Here is a 17,348-nt window from a genome sequence, read left to right on the forward strand (position 1 = left end):
CTCTCATCTCCATCTCCTCCTCTCATCTTCATCTCCTCCTCTCATCTCCTCCTCTCATCTCCATCTCCTCCTCTCATCTCCTCTCATCCCTCTCATCCCTATCATCTCCTCTCATCCCTATCTCTTCCTCTCATCTCTTCCTCTCATCTCCTCCTCTCATCTCCTCCTCTCATCCCTATCTCCTCCTCTCATATCCTGCTCTCATCCCTATCTCCTCTCCATCTCCTCCTCTCATCCCTATCTCCTCCTCTCATCTCCTCTTCTACTCCCCATCTCCTCCTCTCATCTCCTCCTCTCATCCCTATCTCCTCCTCTCATATCCTCTTCTACTCCCCATCTCCACCTCTCATCTTCTGCTCTCATCCCTATCTCCTCTCCATCTCCTCCTCTCATCCCTATCTCCTCCTCTCATCTCCTCCTCTACTCCCCATCTCCTCCTCTCATCCCTATCTCCTCCTCTACTCCCCATCTCCTCCTCTACTCCCCATCCTCTCCTCTACTCCCCATCTCCTCCTCTCATCTCGTCCTCTACTCCCCATCTCCTCTACTCCTCTACTCCCGATCTCCTCCTCTCATCTCCTCCTCTACTCCCCATTCAACTAACTGGTGCCCCTGCACATTGACTCTGTACTGGCTTGCGAAAGTATTCACCCCCTTGGCATTTTTCCTATTTTGTTGCCTTACAACCTGGAATTAAATAGATTTTGTTTTGGGGGGGGGGGGTGTCATTTGATTTACACAACATACCTAGCACTTTGAAGATGTTTTTTTATTGTGAAACAAACAAGAAATAAGATAAGAACACAGAAAACTAGAGCATGCATTCACCCCCCAAAGTCAATACTTTGTAGAGCCACCTTTTGCAGCAATTACAGCTCTCTTGGGATATGTCTCTCTAAGCTTGGCACATCTAGCGACTGGGATTTTTGCCCATTCTTTAATTAAGGCAAAACTGCTCCAGCTCCTTCAAGTTGGATGGGTTCCACTGGTGTACAGCAATCTTAAGTCATACCACAGATTCTCAATTGGATTGAGGTCTGGGCTTTGACAAGGCCATTCCAAGACATTTAAATGTTTCCCCTTAAACCACTCAAGTGTTGCTTTAGCAGTATGCTTAGTGCCATTGTCCTGCTGGAAGGTGAACCTCCGTTAGTCTCAAATCTCTGGAAGACTGAAACAAGTTTCCCTCAAGAATTTCCCTGTATTTAGCGTCATCCATCATTCCTTCAATTCTGACCAGTTTCCCAGTCCCTGCTGATGACTAACATCCCCACAGCATGATGCTGCCACCACCCTGCTTGGGTTCTCGGGGTGATGAGAGGTGTTGGGTTTGCGCCAGACATAGTGTTTTCCTTGATGGCCAAAAAGCTCAATTTTAATCTCATCTGACCAGAGTACCTTCTTCCATATGTTTGGGGAGTCTCCCACATGCCTTTTGGCGAACCCCAAACGTGTTTGCTTATTTTGGTTTCTTTAAGCAATGTCTTTTTTCTGTCCACTCTTCCGTAAAGCCCAGCTCTGTGGAGTGTACGGCTTAAAGTGGTCCTGTATATAAACAGATACTCCAATCTCCACTGTGGAGCTTTGCAGCTCCTTCAGGGTTATCTTTGCTCTCTTTGTTGCCTCTCTGATTAATGCCCTCCTTGCCTGGTCAGTGTGTTTTGGTGGGCGGTTCTCTCTTGGCAGGTTTGTTGTGGTGCCATATTCTTTCCATTTTTTAATAATGGATTTAATGGTGCTCTGTGGGATGTTTGTAACCCAACCCTGATCTGTACTTCTCCACAACTTTGTCCCTGACCTGTTTGGAGAGCTCCTTGGTCTTCATGATGCCCCTTGCTTAGTGGTGTTGCAGACTCTGGGGCCTTTCAGAACAGGTGTATATATACTGAGATCATGTGACAGATCATGTGACACTTAGATTGCACACAGGTGGACTTTATTTGACTAATTCTGTGACTTCTGAAGGTAATTGTTTGCACCAGATCTTATTTGGGGACTTCATAACAAAGGGGGTGAATATATATGCACTTTACCGTTTTATTATTATTTTACATTTTAAACAAGTTATTTTTTTTATTTTCACTTCACCAATTTGGACTATTTGTGTGTATGTCCATTACATAAAATCCAAATAAAAATACATCTAAATTACAGGTTGTAATGCAACAAGATAGGAAAAATGCCAAGGGGGGTGAATACTTTTGAAAGGCACTGTATATGGTCTTGCTATTGTTATTTTACTGTTGCTCTTTAACTACTTGTTAATTAGATTTTTTATTATTTTCTGTACTGCATTGTTGGTTAGTGGCTCGTAAGTAAGCATTCCACTGTAAGGTCTACACCTGTTTTATTCAGCGCACGTGACTAAGTATTTGATTTGATCTCCTCATCTCCTCTGACCCCTCATCTCCTCTACCCCTCTCCTCCTCTATTCCTCTCCTCCTCTACTCCTCTCCTCCTCTACCCCTCTACTCCTCTACCCCTCTCCTCCTCTCCTCCTCTAACCCTCTCCTCCTCTACCCCTCTCCTCCTCTACTCCTCTCCTCCTCTACTCCTCTACCCCTCTCCTCCTCTACCCCTCTCCTCCTCTACTCCTCCACTCCTCTCCTCCTCTAACCCTCTCCTCCTCTAACCCTCTCCTCCTCTACCCCTCTCCTCCTCTACTCCTCTCATCCTCTACTCCTCTACCCCTCTCCTCCTCTACACCTCTCCTCCTCTACTCCTCTCCTCCTCTCCTCCTCTACCCCTCTCCTCCTCTCCTCCTCTACTCCTCTACCCCTCTCCTCCTCTTCTCCCCATCTCCTCCTCTTTTCTCCTCCTCTACTCCCCATCTCCTCCTCTCATCTACTCCTCTCCTCCCTATCTCCTCCTCTTATCTCCTCCTCTTCTCCCCATCTCCTCCTCTGCTCCTCACCTCCTCCTCTCATCTACTCCTCTCCTCCCTATCTCCTCCTCTCATATCCTCCTCTACTCTCCATCTCCTTCTCTCCTCTCCTCCTCTACTCCCCATCTCCCCTCTCCTCCTCTTCTCCCCATCTCCTCCTCTCCTCTCCTCCTCTACTCCCCATCTCCTCCGCTCCTCCTCTACTCCCCATCTCCTCCTCTCCTCCTCTTCTCCCCATCTCCTCCTCTCCTCTCCTCCTCTACTCCCCATCTCCTCTCCTCCTCTCCTCCTCTACTCCCCATCTCCTCCTCTACTCCTCATCTCCTCTCATCTCCTCCTCTACTCCCCATCTCCTCTCCTCCTCTCCTCCTCTACTCCCCATCTCCTCCTCCCCTCCTCTTCTCCCCATCTCCTCCTCTCCTCTCCTCCTCTACTACCCATCTCCTCTCCTCCTCTACTCCCAATCACCTCCTCTACTCCCCATCTCCTCTCATCTCCTCCTCTACTGCCCATCTCCTCTCCTCCTCTCCTCCTCTACTCCCCATCTCCTCCTCTCCTCCTCTACTCCCCATCTCCTCCTCTACTCCCCATCTCCTCTACTCCCTATCTCCTCCTTTCCTCTCCTCCTCTACTCCCCATCTCCTCCTCCACTCCCCAGATCCTCCTCTCATCTCCTCCTCTACTTCCCATCTCCTCCTCTCCTCATCATCTCCTTCTCTCCTTATCTGGCTGTTGCTAATGGAAGCTGGCCTCTCCACTGAGCAAACCTCCACTCCTCCTCCTCCTCCTCCTCCCGTGGGACTGACTGACTGGGAGAACATTGGCTTGGGGATGTTTTTTACTTTCCACCTTTTGTTTTCTGTTCTGTTCCTTTGCTTGTATTTTCCCAAATATGATATTGAGATCAATGTTTTAGTAACCTCGACTAAGCATGTGTGTAAAAGAGGGGACAGGGGGGTGTTCCTCATTACCGTTCTGTATGGGCTCTATCAGGCTGACGTGTGAACGTCATCACCGTTAAGGTCATGCATACCTTCACTCATGCTGCCAAACATACCCTCGTAAAACTGACCATCCTACCGATCCTCGACTTCGGTGATGTCATCTGTAAAATAGCCTCCAACATTCTACTCAACAAACTGGATGCAGTCTATCACAGTGTCATCCGTTTTGTCACCAAAGCCCCATACACTACCCACCATTGCGAACAGGACGCTCTCGTTGACTGGCCCTCGCTTCATACTCGCCGCCAAACCCACTGGCTACAGGTTCTACAAGTCTCTGCTAGGTAAAGCCCAGCCTTATCTCAGCTCACTGGTCACCATAGCAGCACCCACTCGTAGCACGCGCTCCAGCAGGTATATCTCACTGGTCACCCTCAAAGCCAATTCCTCCTTTGGTCGTCTTTCCTTCCAGTTCTCTGTTGCCCATGACTGGAACGAATTGCAAAAATCTCTGAAGCTGGAGACTCACATCTCCCTCACTAGCTTTAAGCACCAGCTGTCAGAGCGGCTTACAGATCACTGCACCTGTACATAGCCCATCTGTGAACAACCCATCTATCTACCTACCTCATCCCCATACTGGTATTTATTTATTTATTTTGCTCCTTTGCACCCCAGTATCTCTACCTGCACATTCGTCTTCTGCCGATCTACCATTCCAGTGTTTAATTGCTATATTGTAATTACTTCGCCACCATGGCCTATCTATTTCCTTATCTTACCTCATTTGCACTCACTGTATATAGACTTTTTGTTTTCTTTTGTTCTACTGCATTATTGACGGTAAGTTTTGTTTATTCCATGTGTAACTCTGTGTTGTTGTATGTGTCGAACTGCTTTGCTTTATCTTGGCCAGGTCGCAATTGTAAATGAGAACTTGTTCTCAACTAGCTTACCTGGTTAAATAAAAAAAAAAAAAATAAGAAATATCACCTCTGTCTTTTATAGCCTGCCATGATTTCATTACTTTATTATCATGCTGATTATCTTGACTATGTAACGTGACTTTGGGTGTCTTGAAAACCCACCGACTGTCAAACTGTCACCTCATGTTATTGCTCTGATGATGTCACTAACTCTAGTCTGTTTATCAAGATAAAGGTTCCACTTCAGCTCTCCTCCATCCCTCCATAGACCTTCCAATTAAATGTCCCTCTCTCTCAACATTCACTTATAATTTAATTTAATTCCAGTTAATTAAACAACACCGTGATCAGAGAATGTATGTTTTTTATATGCAGCATGACGCAAGATCAGAGCCCTGAAATGGAATAACCCAGAGAAAAGATGTAGACTCGCTGCCAAGGCTATGTTATGTTGTGCAACCTTTCCCTGCAAGGAGAGGAGAGAATTCTACAAATAGTCTGCTCTGTCTTCTCTGTCTCTCTTGCTTTCTCTCTCACTCTCTTCTCTCTTTCTCTTTCTCTCTTGCTCTCTCTCCCTCTCGCTCTCTCTCTCACTCTTTCTCTCTTGCTCTCTCTCCCTCTCGCTCTCTCTCTCTCTCCCTCTCACTCTCACTCTTCTCTCTCTGTCTCTCTCCCTCTTTCTCTCTCTCACTCTCTCTTCTCTCTCTCTTTCTCTCTCTCTCTCTCTCTCTTCTCTCTCTCTCTTTCTCTCTCTCTCTCTCTCTCTTCTCTCTCTCTCTCTCTCTCTCTCTCTCTCTCTCTCTCTCTCACGCCCTTCTCCTCTCTCTCGCTCTCTCTTCTCTCTCTCTCTTTCTCTTTCTCTCTCTCACTCTTCTCTCTCTCGCTCTCTCTTCTCTCTCTCTCTTCTCTCTCAATTCAATTCAATTCAATTTCAATTCAAGGGCTTTATTGGCATGGGAAACATGTGTTAACATTGCCAAAGCAAGTGAGGTAGATAATATATAAAGTGAATATATAAAGTGAAAAACAATAAAAATTAACAGTAAACATCTCTCTCTCACTCTCTTCTCTCTCTCACTCTCTCTCTCTCTCTCTCTCTCTCTCTCACACACAGACATAGAAACAGATGTTGAAACAAAATGAACATGATTACCAGTGCAATTGAGCTCATTATTCCCCTTCCCAGACAGCAGGCTTTCTGACAGTTACTGTCTACTGCGTGGTAGCTGGCTTGTAGGCCTATACAGTTCATGCCAGTTTATCTTCAGATCTGTACATTTAGCTGTACCCCCTGCAGAGTTGAGTTAGGCTTGATGTAGGTTGTTGCCTGTAGGAGTACTGGGCTCTGTGTGTGTTGGTGTAAGACGTTTGAGTTGCTGTTCTCTGGCAGTTGGTCCTGGATCTAGCCCTGGCCTGCTCTGTGTTGATGTGGTCATTGGTTAATATGCAGCTGCTCCCCTCCTGTGGCCATGGTTTACAGTAAATAACCCAGAGACACAGAGAGGACACACACACACACAAAAACACACACACACACACACACCCACGCTGGCACACACACACACAAAAACACACACACACACACACACCCACGCTGGCACACACACACACAAAAACACACACACACACAAAAACACACACACACACACACAAAAACACACACACACACCCACGCTGGCACACACACACACACTTACACAAAGGACAGTCATTAGATAGGAGTGTTACCTTTAACACCAAGCAAGCATTCGTGTTGGGTTTGTATTACACTGCATGTGGTCAGACAGATAGATAGCTTCTCTTGTGAAGGCTGGAGATGTCAGGTGAACAGTCATACAGACAAACTAAACACCTAGTATGTGACGTTCTGCATTACCTTTAGATGATCTGTGTTGACTCAGTACATCCAGAGTCCAGACTGGCTGGACCTGACCGCTAGTCCCTACAGCTGGCCAGACAGGCCATACAGTCCCACTGTGCCACTGTGCTCCATTCTGCCCTATAGGCCTAGTTGGCAGACATACCATGCTAGCTACACCTCCCTACTCTGTGTGCCCTATAGTGAGCACTGGGCAGACACAGAGACGATCACAGCTGCCCTTCTCCCCGTCAGAGTCTGCCTCGTCTGCTGTGCCAGAGCAGCAGGGTGTCAGCATGGTGTCTAAATGGAGGGAGGGAAGGTGAGCGAAGGAGAGATAGTTAACCCCGTCAGTTAGTCAGAGGAGGATTGCTTTCCCAATTTGAATGGATCTGTTGAGGCTTATGCTGAGGGAGTTGTGTAGTAGGTCAGCTTTGACTTTCTCACCTCTTATCTCCTCTAGTCCCTCCTGGAAGTGGGACACTCCTCTCCTCTCCAATACCCTCCCAACAGAAAGGGATTAGCATTTAGTACAGCCAATATCTACACACACACACACACACACACACACACACACACACTGGTGACTGTTTGTACGCACACACACCAGGATGAGTCATATTATGAAGAGGCATTTTTCAGGAAATTATTCTGAAAATACCCGGACGCACACACACACACACATTGGTGTCGGAAGTGGGATTGCGCCGGTGTAGCTATTGAAGAGGCGTGTACATGTGATGTGAGAGACTTATAGAGGTATAGAGAAGCATTGGACACGCTCTTCCGAAGGAAAGGGGGTAATGGAGCAAGCTTAATCTGGAAAGTGCATCCTCGTAATACATCAGTCATCCTGGTGTGTGTCCATAGCTGGGGTTCCATCCAATTGGAGACAGATTTTCATTCTCAAATCTGCGTAAAAACAATATGTGCATTTTCCCACCAGAGGTTTTTCCATCAATCTGACTTGTGGACAAAAGGCTGCGTGATGACGAAGTGCACTCAAAAATGACTTCTGCAGTAAAGTTCCCATGTACCAATTAAAATATATAAGTTATGTAGGTTTCAATCACAATTTCAACTGCAGATGGTTTTGTCACACAAGCATGCACAATCTAGTTTTTCTTCAGGCTCTCTGTCTAGACAAGACTTGGCTTATAGTGGATGGGGGGGTTATATGATAATCATTTTATTTGATAACTGGCAGCCAAGCACCGTTCATTATGTCAACAGCAGTCAAATAATAGCCTACCCTCCATATTTAGCCGATTGGAAATGTACATGATCACCATGCACTTAACCACCATGTGAAGTTCATCATAACTTATTTCATCTGCTTATGAACTTGAAATGCTTTTTCACGTTGTGACGGTGGGCGCATATCATGCCGCGATTCCGAGTTTATTTCGATATGACGTTTATGATATCAATATGTGGATAAAGGCATCTCCAATGCCATTTCTCGCCTAATTCATTTTACCGACACAAGATCCCACCTTGTGGAACAAACAAATGGTCTTTCGAGATGTATGAAATTGTACCGACATGATTGTCGTTTTAATGCGTCAGGTAATTCTTCTCCATGAAATGGTAAGATGGAAACCTGGTTAATGTGTCTATGGGTCTGTTTGCATGCACACATCAGGATGACTCATATATCATACACACTCACTCACTCACACACATACATGCACACATATACACACACACACACTCACGCATACACACACTCACACATACATACATACATACATACATACATACATACATACATACATACATACATACATACATACATACATACATACACACACACACACACACACACACACAGATACATACACTCACACATACATACACTCACACACACATACACACACACACACACACACACACACATGCACACATATACACACACACACACTCACGCATACACACACTCACACATACATACACACACACATACATACACCCACACACTCACTCACTCACTCACATACATACATACAGACATACATACAGATATACATGCATACATATACAGTGGGGCAAAAAAATATTTAGTCAAGCACCAATCATGCAAGTTCACCCAATTTAAAAAATGAGAGAGGCCTGTAATTTTCATCATAGGTACACATCAACTATGACAGACAAAATGAGAAAATAAATTCCTGAAAATCACATTGTAGGATTTTTAATTAATTAATTTGCAAATTATGGGGGAAAATAAGTATTTGGTCAATAACAAAAGTTTATCTCAATACTTTGTTATATACCCTTTGTTGGCAATGACAGAGGTCAAACAAGTCTTCACAAGGTTTTCACACACTGTTGCTGGTATTTTGGCCCATTCCTCCATGCAGATCTCCTCTAGAGCAGTGATGTTTTGGGGCTGTTGCTGGGCAACACGGACTTTCAACTCCCTCCAAAGATTTTCTATGGGGTTGAGATCTGGAGACTGGCTAGGCCACTCCAGGACCTTGAAATGCTTCTTACAAAGCCACTCCTTCATTGCCCGGGCGGTGTGTTTGGGATCATTGTCATGCTGAAAGACCCAGCCACGTTTCATCTTCAATGCCCTTGCTGATGGAAGGAGGTTTTCACTCAATCTCACGATGCATGGCCCCATTCATTCTTTCCTTTACACGGATCAGTCGTCCTGGTCCCTTTGCAGAAAAACAGTCCCAAAGCATGATGTTTCCACCCCCATGCTTCACAGTAGGTATGGTGTTTTTTGGATGCAACTCAGCATTCTTTGTCCTCCAAACACGACGAGTTGAGTTTTTACCAAAAAGTTATATTTTGGTTTCATCTGACCATATGACATTCTCCCAATCTTCTTCTGGATCATCCAAATGCTCTCGAGCAAACTTCAGACGGGCCTGGACATGTACTGGCTTAAGCAGGGGGACACGTCTGGCACTGCAGTATTTGAGTCCCTGGCGGCGTAGTGTGCTACTGATGGTAGGCTTTGTTACTTTGGTCCCAGCTCTCTGCAGACCATTCACTAGGTCCCCCCTTGTGGTTCTGGGATTTTTGCTCACTGTTCTTGTGATCATTTTGACCCCACGGGGTGAGATCTTGCGTGGAGCCCCAGATCGAGGGAGATTATCAGTGGTCTTGTATGTCTTCCATTTCCTAATAATTGCTCCCAGAGTTGATTTCTTCAAACCAGGCTGCTTACCTATTGCAGATTCAGTCTTCCCAGCCTGGTGCAGGTCTACAATTTTGTTTCTGGTGTCCTTTGACAGCTCTTTGGTCTTGGCCATAGTGGAGTTTGGAGTGTGACTGTTTGAGGTTGTGAACAGGTGTCTTTTATACTGATAACAAGTTCAAACATTAATACAGGTAACGAGTGGAGGACACTGTTCCTCTTAAAGAAGAAGGTCTGTGAGAGCCAGAAATCTTGCTTGTTTGAATGAGTAGCAGACAGTTTACTCTGGGCACCTTATTCATTGCGGCAGCAGGGTAGCCTAGTGGTTAGAGCATTGGACTAGTGAGCAGAAGGTTGCAAGTTCATACCCCCGAGCTGACAAGGTACAAATCAGGCAGTTAACCCACCGTTCCTAGGCCGTCATTGAAAATAAGAATTTGTTCTTAACTGACTTGCCTGGTTAAAAGGTAAAAAAAATAAAATCCAAGCTACTCAATACTGTCCCCCAGCCATAAGAAGTGTCAACTGTTTAGTGCAGAGCTACCAAACACAATCATTAATAATCTCAGTTTTAAGGGCATCTCTGCAATCTCCTGCATCATAGTGATAATTTCAAGACAAGCTTTGTAATCAGTGTTAAATATCACTTCATTTTAATTAATCTTTGTTGTTAATATTGCAGGGAGATTATTGAGTGTGACTCATAGAATGTAATTGCAGGAGAATGTAATAGGGGGAACTCAGTTTGTAACGTCAGAGAGAGAATGTTGTGATGGCTGGGCGGAGGAGTTTGGGTGTGGGATGCTGTGTTATGGTAACAGCATAGGTACTTAATGATTTCCCTTTACAGAATTAGATTTCTGATATTTACCACTTGGTCTTCCTTTCCTCCTCCCTTCTCCCTCCATGCAGGCTTCATGTGTCCTGTCTGCTCCAAGTTTGTCTCCACGGATGAGATGGATCTACACATCGTCATGTGCTTGACCAAACCCAGAGTGACTTATAACGGTAATACTGCTCACTTTACTCCCCTACCCCTCGACTGTTCTCCTTTGCTGAACGGGTGCTTGTGAAGGGGAAGGGCTTAGTGTGTGTTGCCAGACAAGACGTTGTCTTGGCTGTCTGTGAGTTAATTGACAAGCTAATTTATTGCAACATGGTTGCTGTCAGACAGTGTCTGAATGAGCTGCCTGATGTTTGGCAGTTGGAACGACTCCCCCTCCTCCTCCCCCTCAGTGACTAATGTGACTAGTGTCACGGCAGGTGTTAGCTCTGTGTCTGTGTAATCATAATGGCAAGACAAAGTGTTTTATGGCAGATCTGTTACAGAGGGGACTGTCACTGGACTTCCTGATCTATCCAATACTGTCTGCCTAAATTTATCAAAATAACACAAACTCTCTCTCTCTCTCACTTTAATTTGCCTCCCATTGTGTTGCCGCTTTAATGCCTTAATCAGTCTTTGCACGTTTTCAGTCATTGTCAGTCTATATAAACACCCAGTGAAATTACTATGGTGCCAACACACAGCCAAGTACATCATAACAGGCTGGGTAGGGGCTCAGTGGAAGTATAAGTCATATTACTATGGTGCCAACACACAGCCAAGTACACAGCCAAAGTACATCATAACAGGGCTGGGTAGGGTCTCAGTGGAAGTATAAGTCATATTACTATGGTGCCAACACACAGCCAAGTACATCATAACAGGCTGGGTAGGGGCTCAGTGGAAGTATAAGTCATATTACTATGGTGCCAACACACAGCCAAGTACATCATAACAGGCTGGGTAGGGTCTCAGTGGAAGTATAAGTCATATTACTATGGTGCCAACACACAGCCAAGTACATCATAACAGGCTGGGTAGGGGCTCAGTGGAAGTATAAGTCATATTACTATGGTGCCAACACACAGCCAAGTACATCATAACAGGCTGGGTAGGGGCTCAGTGGAAGTATAAGTCATATTACTATGGTGCCAACACACAGCCAAGTACATCATAACAGGCTGGGTAGGGGCTCAGTGGAAGTATATGTCATATTACTATGGTGCATCATATTACTAACAACACACAGCCAAGTACATCATAACAGGCTGGGTAGGGGCTCAGTGGAAGTATAAGTCATATTACTATGGTGCCAACACACAGCCAAGTACATCATAACAGGCTGGGTAGGGGCTCAGTGGAAGTATAAGTCATTCCTAATCAATTGCATCTCCCCCTGGTTTCTTAATCTCTTTCTGATGACTGGTCCAATTGATTTATGGGCCATGTCTTCATAAACAAACTGCACAGGTCGCAAGTCTGAAGTGGACAGTGTTTATGTGAATGACAGTGAAAACATGTAATGTATTTGATACTGTAATCTCTGCAGGGGAGATGTAAACGAGAATACAGCAGTGAGAGGGGAACGTTGGAGCCCCCTAGCTTACTTTTAGCCCTGTTTACATTCCTGGTTGAGAAGAAGCAGAGTGCAACACACACACACACACACTCAGAGCTCAGCCCTCCATCTTATATTAAGAAAGGTCCAGTGGTGTTTATTTTATTAAGAACTATCATATCAGTCCTAAAGGGCTGGCTAATTTCCTCTTGCTTCCTCAAGCTCACTGTGTGTTTCTGGAGCACAGAGTGGCACACACCACACACACACACACACACACACACACACACACACACACACACACACACACACACACACACACACACACACACACACACACACACACACACACACACACACACACACACACACACACACACTAACACACACACACACACACACACACACACACACAAACACACACATGCACAAAAACAAACGCACAAACACACTCACACACACACACACACACACACACACCACACACACCCCCCCCCCACACAAACACACACAAACACACACACACACACACCACACCACACACCACGCACACACACACACACACACACATACACACGCACACACACACACACACACACTCACATATACACACACACAAAGTAGTGTACTATATAGGGAATAGAGGGCCATTGGGATGAAGTTCAAATCAAATCAAATTTTATTTGTCACATTATATTAAGTGGCATTGTTTAAAGTGGATAGTGATACATTTTTTACATGTATGGCAGCAGCCACTTAATGTTAGTGGTTGCTGTTTAACAGTCTGATGGCCTTGAGATAGAAGCTGTTTTTCAGTCTCTCGGTCCCAGCTTTGATGCACCTGTACTGACCTCGCCTTCTGAATGATAGCGGGGTGAACAGGCAGTGGCTCAGGTGGTTGTTGTCCTTGATGATCTTTATGGCCTTCCTGTGACATCGGGTGGTGTAGGTGTCCTGGAGGGCAGGTAGTTTGCCCCCGGTGATGCGTTGTGCAGACCTCATTACCCTCTGGAGATCATTATGGTTGTGGGCAGAGCAGTTGCCATACCAGGCGGTGATACAGCCCGACAGGATGCTCTCGATTGTGCATCTGTAGAAGTTTGTGAGTGCTTTTGGTGACAAGCCAAATTTCTTCAGCCTCCTGAGGTTGAAGAGGCGCTGCTGCACCTTCTTCACGATGCTGTCTGTGTGGGTGGACCAATTCAGTTTGTCTGTGATGTGTACGCCGAGGAACTTAAAACGTTCTACCCTCTCCACTACTGTCCCGTCGATGTGGATAGGGGGGTGTTCCCTCTGCTGTTTCCTGAAGTCCACAATCATCTCCTTTGTTTTGTTGACGTTGAGTGTGAGGTTATTTTCCTGACACCACACTCCGAGGGCCCTCGTCTTTGTTGGTAATCAAGCCTACCACTGTAGTGTCGTCTGCAAACTTGATGATTGAGTTGGAGGTGTGCATGGCCATGCAGTCTTGGGTAAACAGGGAGTACAGGAGAGGGCTCAGAACGCAACCTTGTGTGGCCCCAGTGTTGAGGATCAGCAGGGTGGAGATGTTGTTACCTACCCTCACCACCTGGGGGCGGCCTGTCAGGAAGTCCAGTACCCAGTTGCACAGGGCGGGGTTGAGACCCAGGGTCTCGAGCTTGATGAGGAGTTTGGAGGGTACTATGGTGTTAAATGCTGAGCTGTAGTCGATGAACAGCATTCTCACATAGGTATTCCTCTTGTCCAGATGGGTTAAGGCAGTGTGCAGTGTGGTTGAGATTGCGACATCTGTGGACCTATTGGGGCGGTAAGCAAATTGGAGTGGGTCTAGGGTGTCAGGTAGGGTGGAGGTGAAATGGTCCTTGACTAGTCTCTCAAAGCACTTCATGTACGGTGCGGTAGTCGTTTCGCTCAGTTACCTTTGCTTTCTTGGGAACAGGAACAAAGGAGGCCCTCTTGAAGCATGTGCGAACAGCAGACTGGGATAAGGATTGATTGAATATGTCCGTAAACAGCTGGTCTGCACATGCTCTGAAGACTTGGCTGGGGATGCCGTCTGGGCCTGCAGCCTTGCGAGGGTTAACACGTTTAATTGTTTTACTCACATTGGCTGCAGTGAAGGAGAGCCCGCAGGTTTTGGTAGCGGGCCGTGTCAGTGGCACTGTATTATCCTCAAAGCGGGCAAAAAAGTTATTTAGTCTGTCTGGGAGCAACACATCCTGGTCCGCGACGGGGCTGGTTTTCTTTTTGTAATCCGTGATTGACTGTAGACCCTGCCACATACCTCTTGTGTCTGAGCCGTTGAATGCGACTCTACTTTGTCTCTATACTGACACTTAGCTTGTTTGATTGCCTTGCGGAGGGAATAGCTACACTGTTTGTATTCGGTCATGTTTCTGGGAGCCCGTCTTGTAGGCGGTATGTCCTATGGTCATCTCAGGAACTACCATCATGGTGAGGTTACTTGGGCCATCTATGGGGGAAAATCAACAACAATGAAGTGTTTGGTAAACATTACCTAGAATATGTTTCTGTCCTGCTCTACTAAACACAGTCTACTAATGATCTGGATCATGTGTACACAGAGGAATGGTTTGGAATGAAAATAGGCATGTTACATCATTGCATGGAAGGCTGGCTCTCAATGACAAGGTACAATCCATGTCTGTTGTGTATGATTCATGTACAGTGTACTGCATAATCTGATACTCACATCTAACATTGAGGCCAATGGGCTGGCTGGTGCCGTTGCTGATTCCATTGATGACCTCACATCTGAACGGCCCTTCATCGTATCGTGTCACACTGACTATGGTGAGAGTGCTGTTCCCACCACCAAGCCAAACTCGGTCACTGGCTGCCTTGTCCTAGTTAAAAGCAGTGGTTCGCGCTTTCAGTTTCACACGAATGCTGCCATCAATCCACGGTTTCTGGTTGGGAATGTTTTAATAGTTGCTGTGTGTACAATGCACTTGCTAATGAACTCACTCACCGAATCAGCATATTCGTCAATGTTGTTGTTTGACGCAATGCAGAACTTATCCCAATCCACGTGATCAAAGCAATCTTGAAGTGTAGAATTGGGGGGGAATATATGCGGCTGTGATTATACTCGAAGATAATTCCCTTGGTAGATAATGCGGTTGACATTTGTTTGTGAGGAATTCTAAGTCAGGTGAACAGAAGGACTTGAGTTCCTGTATGTTGTTATGATCACACCACGTCTCATTAATCATAAGGCATACCCCCCGCCCCTCTTCTTACCAGAAAGATGCTTGTTTCTGTTGGCGCGATGCGTGAAGAAACCAGCTGGCTGTACCAACTCCGATAGTGTCTCTCGAGGGCGCCATGTTTCCGTGAAGCGAAGAACATTACAGTCTCGGATGTCTCTCTGAAATGCTGCACTTGCTGGGATTTCATCAACCTTGTTGTCAAGAGACTGGACATTGGTGAGTAGTATGCTAGGGAGTGGTGCGCGATGTGTCCGTCTCCGGAGCCTGACCAGAAGACCGCTTCATCTGCCCCTTTTACGGCGAAGTCGTATTGGTTCGCCGGCTGGGATCCGATCCATTGTCCTGGGTGGTGGGAAAAACACAGGATCCGCTTTGGGAAAGTCGTATTCCTGGTCATAATGATGGTGAGTTGACGTTGCTCTTATATCCAGTAGTTCCTCCCGATTGTATGTAATAAAACCTAAGATTACTTGGGGTACCAATGTAAGAAATAACACGTAAAAAAAAAAAATACTGCATAGTTTCCTAGGAAGGCGAAGCGAGGCAGACATCTCTGTCGGCACAGGAAGTTTACTGATAAGATTAATAATAATCACACAAATGTATTGTTAGCTCTTGTATACTCCATGACTTCCTCAACATACACAACATAGCCCAGTGTGCATTCAACACTGAGACATAGTGACTTCTGATGCAATAATATGTGTCTGTTTCTCTTCTCTGAGCAGTTCTCTCACATGCCTCTGGCAGCTCATATGGCCAATATTATTTTTTTCAGCAGAGGTCAAATTCTGGACAGTTCTATAACTGTTATATTATTGGATCATGGAGCTTCAGTCCACAGTGACTTGCAGTAAAAGCCTAGTCAAACAGGCATTCATCTTGGCTCAGGAGTGGGTAAGAGTGGCAGCAGCAGTCTCTCTGTGTCTACTGTGATGGAACAGCATTGGGCTGATGATGGCTGAAGGTCAGTCGACCTGGTTTCTCATTCATCAACAAGACGGAGGGAAAGACATCCATCATCAAACACAGTGGGGGGGGGGTGAATTAAGGGGTGGTAGCCCGTTTTGTGTGTGTGTGTTTGGGTGTGTGTGTGTGTGCTTCACTCCTGATATTGTGGTTGTGTTTATGTGCTGTCTGTGACACAGTCTCTGCCCTGCCTACCTACATTACAAGAGACCAAGTATGAGTCAAGCCCCAGACAGATGTATCAGTCATGTGGACTTTAAACCGCTTGTTTCGTCTCCCTCAGCCTGAAGAAGGGCTTTTTAAACACACCCAGTTGACAGAGAGGACAAGTGCTGCTGTTTAAAGATAATCCCCAGGTTTTAAACAGCCCAACAGCGTTTAAACAAAACCTGCTGGTCATCGGAGATGTGTTACATTCTCCAGTAAGGGAAGCCATTTTACTGAGTGGTGAGTCATGACTTTCACTCTCTTTACTCCCCGCCCTCTCATCCTTCTCTGAATAGGTTTCTCCCCCTGTCCTGGCCTTTCCTGGCACCCCTGTAGACAGACTCTTTTCAGCCAGTCATTCTCTTCCTGAGCACTGTGTCCTATGCTGTCCTCCAGGCTTTCTGCACTCTCCACTCCTCTCTAGCGAGACTCTGTTTCAGGAGAGAGAGGGATAGAGGGGGAGTGAGGGAGAGTATGAGAGAGTGAGGGATAGAGGGGGAGTGAGGGAGAGTATGAGAGAGCGAGGGATAGAGGGGGAGTGAGGGAGAGTATGAGAGAGCGAGGGATAGAGGGGGAGTGAGGGAGAGTATGAGAGAGACAGGGATAGAGGGGGAGTGAGGGAGAGTATGAGAGAGACAGGGATAGAGGGGGAGTGAGGGAGAGAGAAAAGGAAAATTGAGAGGGAGAGACAAGGAGGGTGAGAGAGAGAGATATACACTTTACTCTAGAGTCTTAGTAAAGACTGTGTATGTTTCTGTGTCTGAATATGTAGAGAGAGAGTGAGATAGAGAGACATCAGCACAATTA

General features: G+C 46.0%; 1 protein-coding gene across 2 annotated transcripts in view; it reads left to right on the plus strand.

The window, feature by feature from the left end:
* The window catches only part of LOC135522066 (E3 ubiquitin-protein ligase znrf2-like), a 130,242-nt gene that overhangs the window by 63,423 nt on the left and 49,471 nt on the right, over positions 1-17,348 (plus strand). Inside the window, exon 2 of one of the 2 annotated variants that reach the window (XM_064947984.1) lies at positions 10,679-10,774. The exons of the other annotated variant lie outside the window; for it this stretch is intronic. Coding sequence (XP_064804056.1) covers positions 10,679-10,774 — 96 coding nt within the window. The remainder of the gene's footprint in view (positions 1-10,678; positions 10,775-17,348) is intronic. 2 annotated transcript variants of the gene reach the window in all.

This window comes from Oncorhynchus masou, chromosome 30, assembly GCF_036934945.1.
Source record: "Oncorhynchus masou masou isolate Uvic2021 chromosome 30, UVic_Omas_1.1, whole genome shotgun sequence".
Classification (NCBI taxonomy): Eukaryota; Metazoa; Chordata; class Actinopteri; order Salmoniformes; family Salmonidae; genus Oncorhynchus; species Oncorhynchus masou.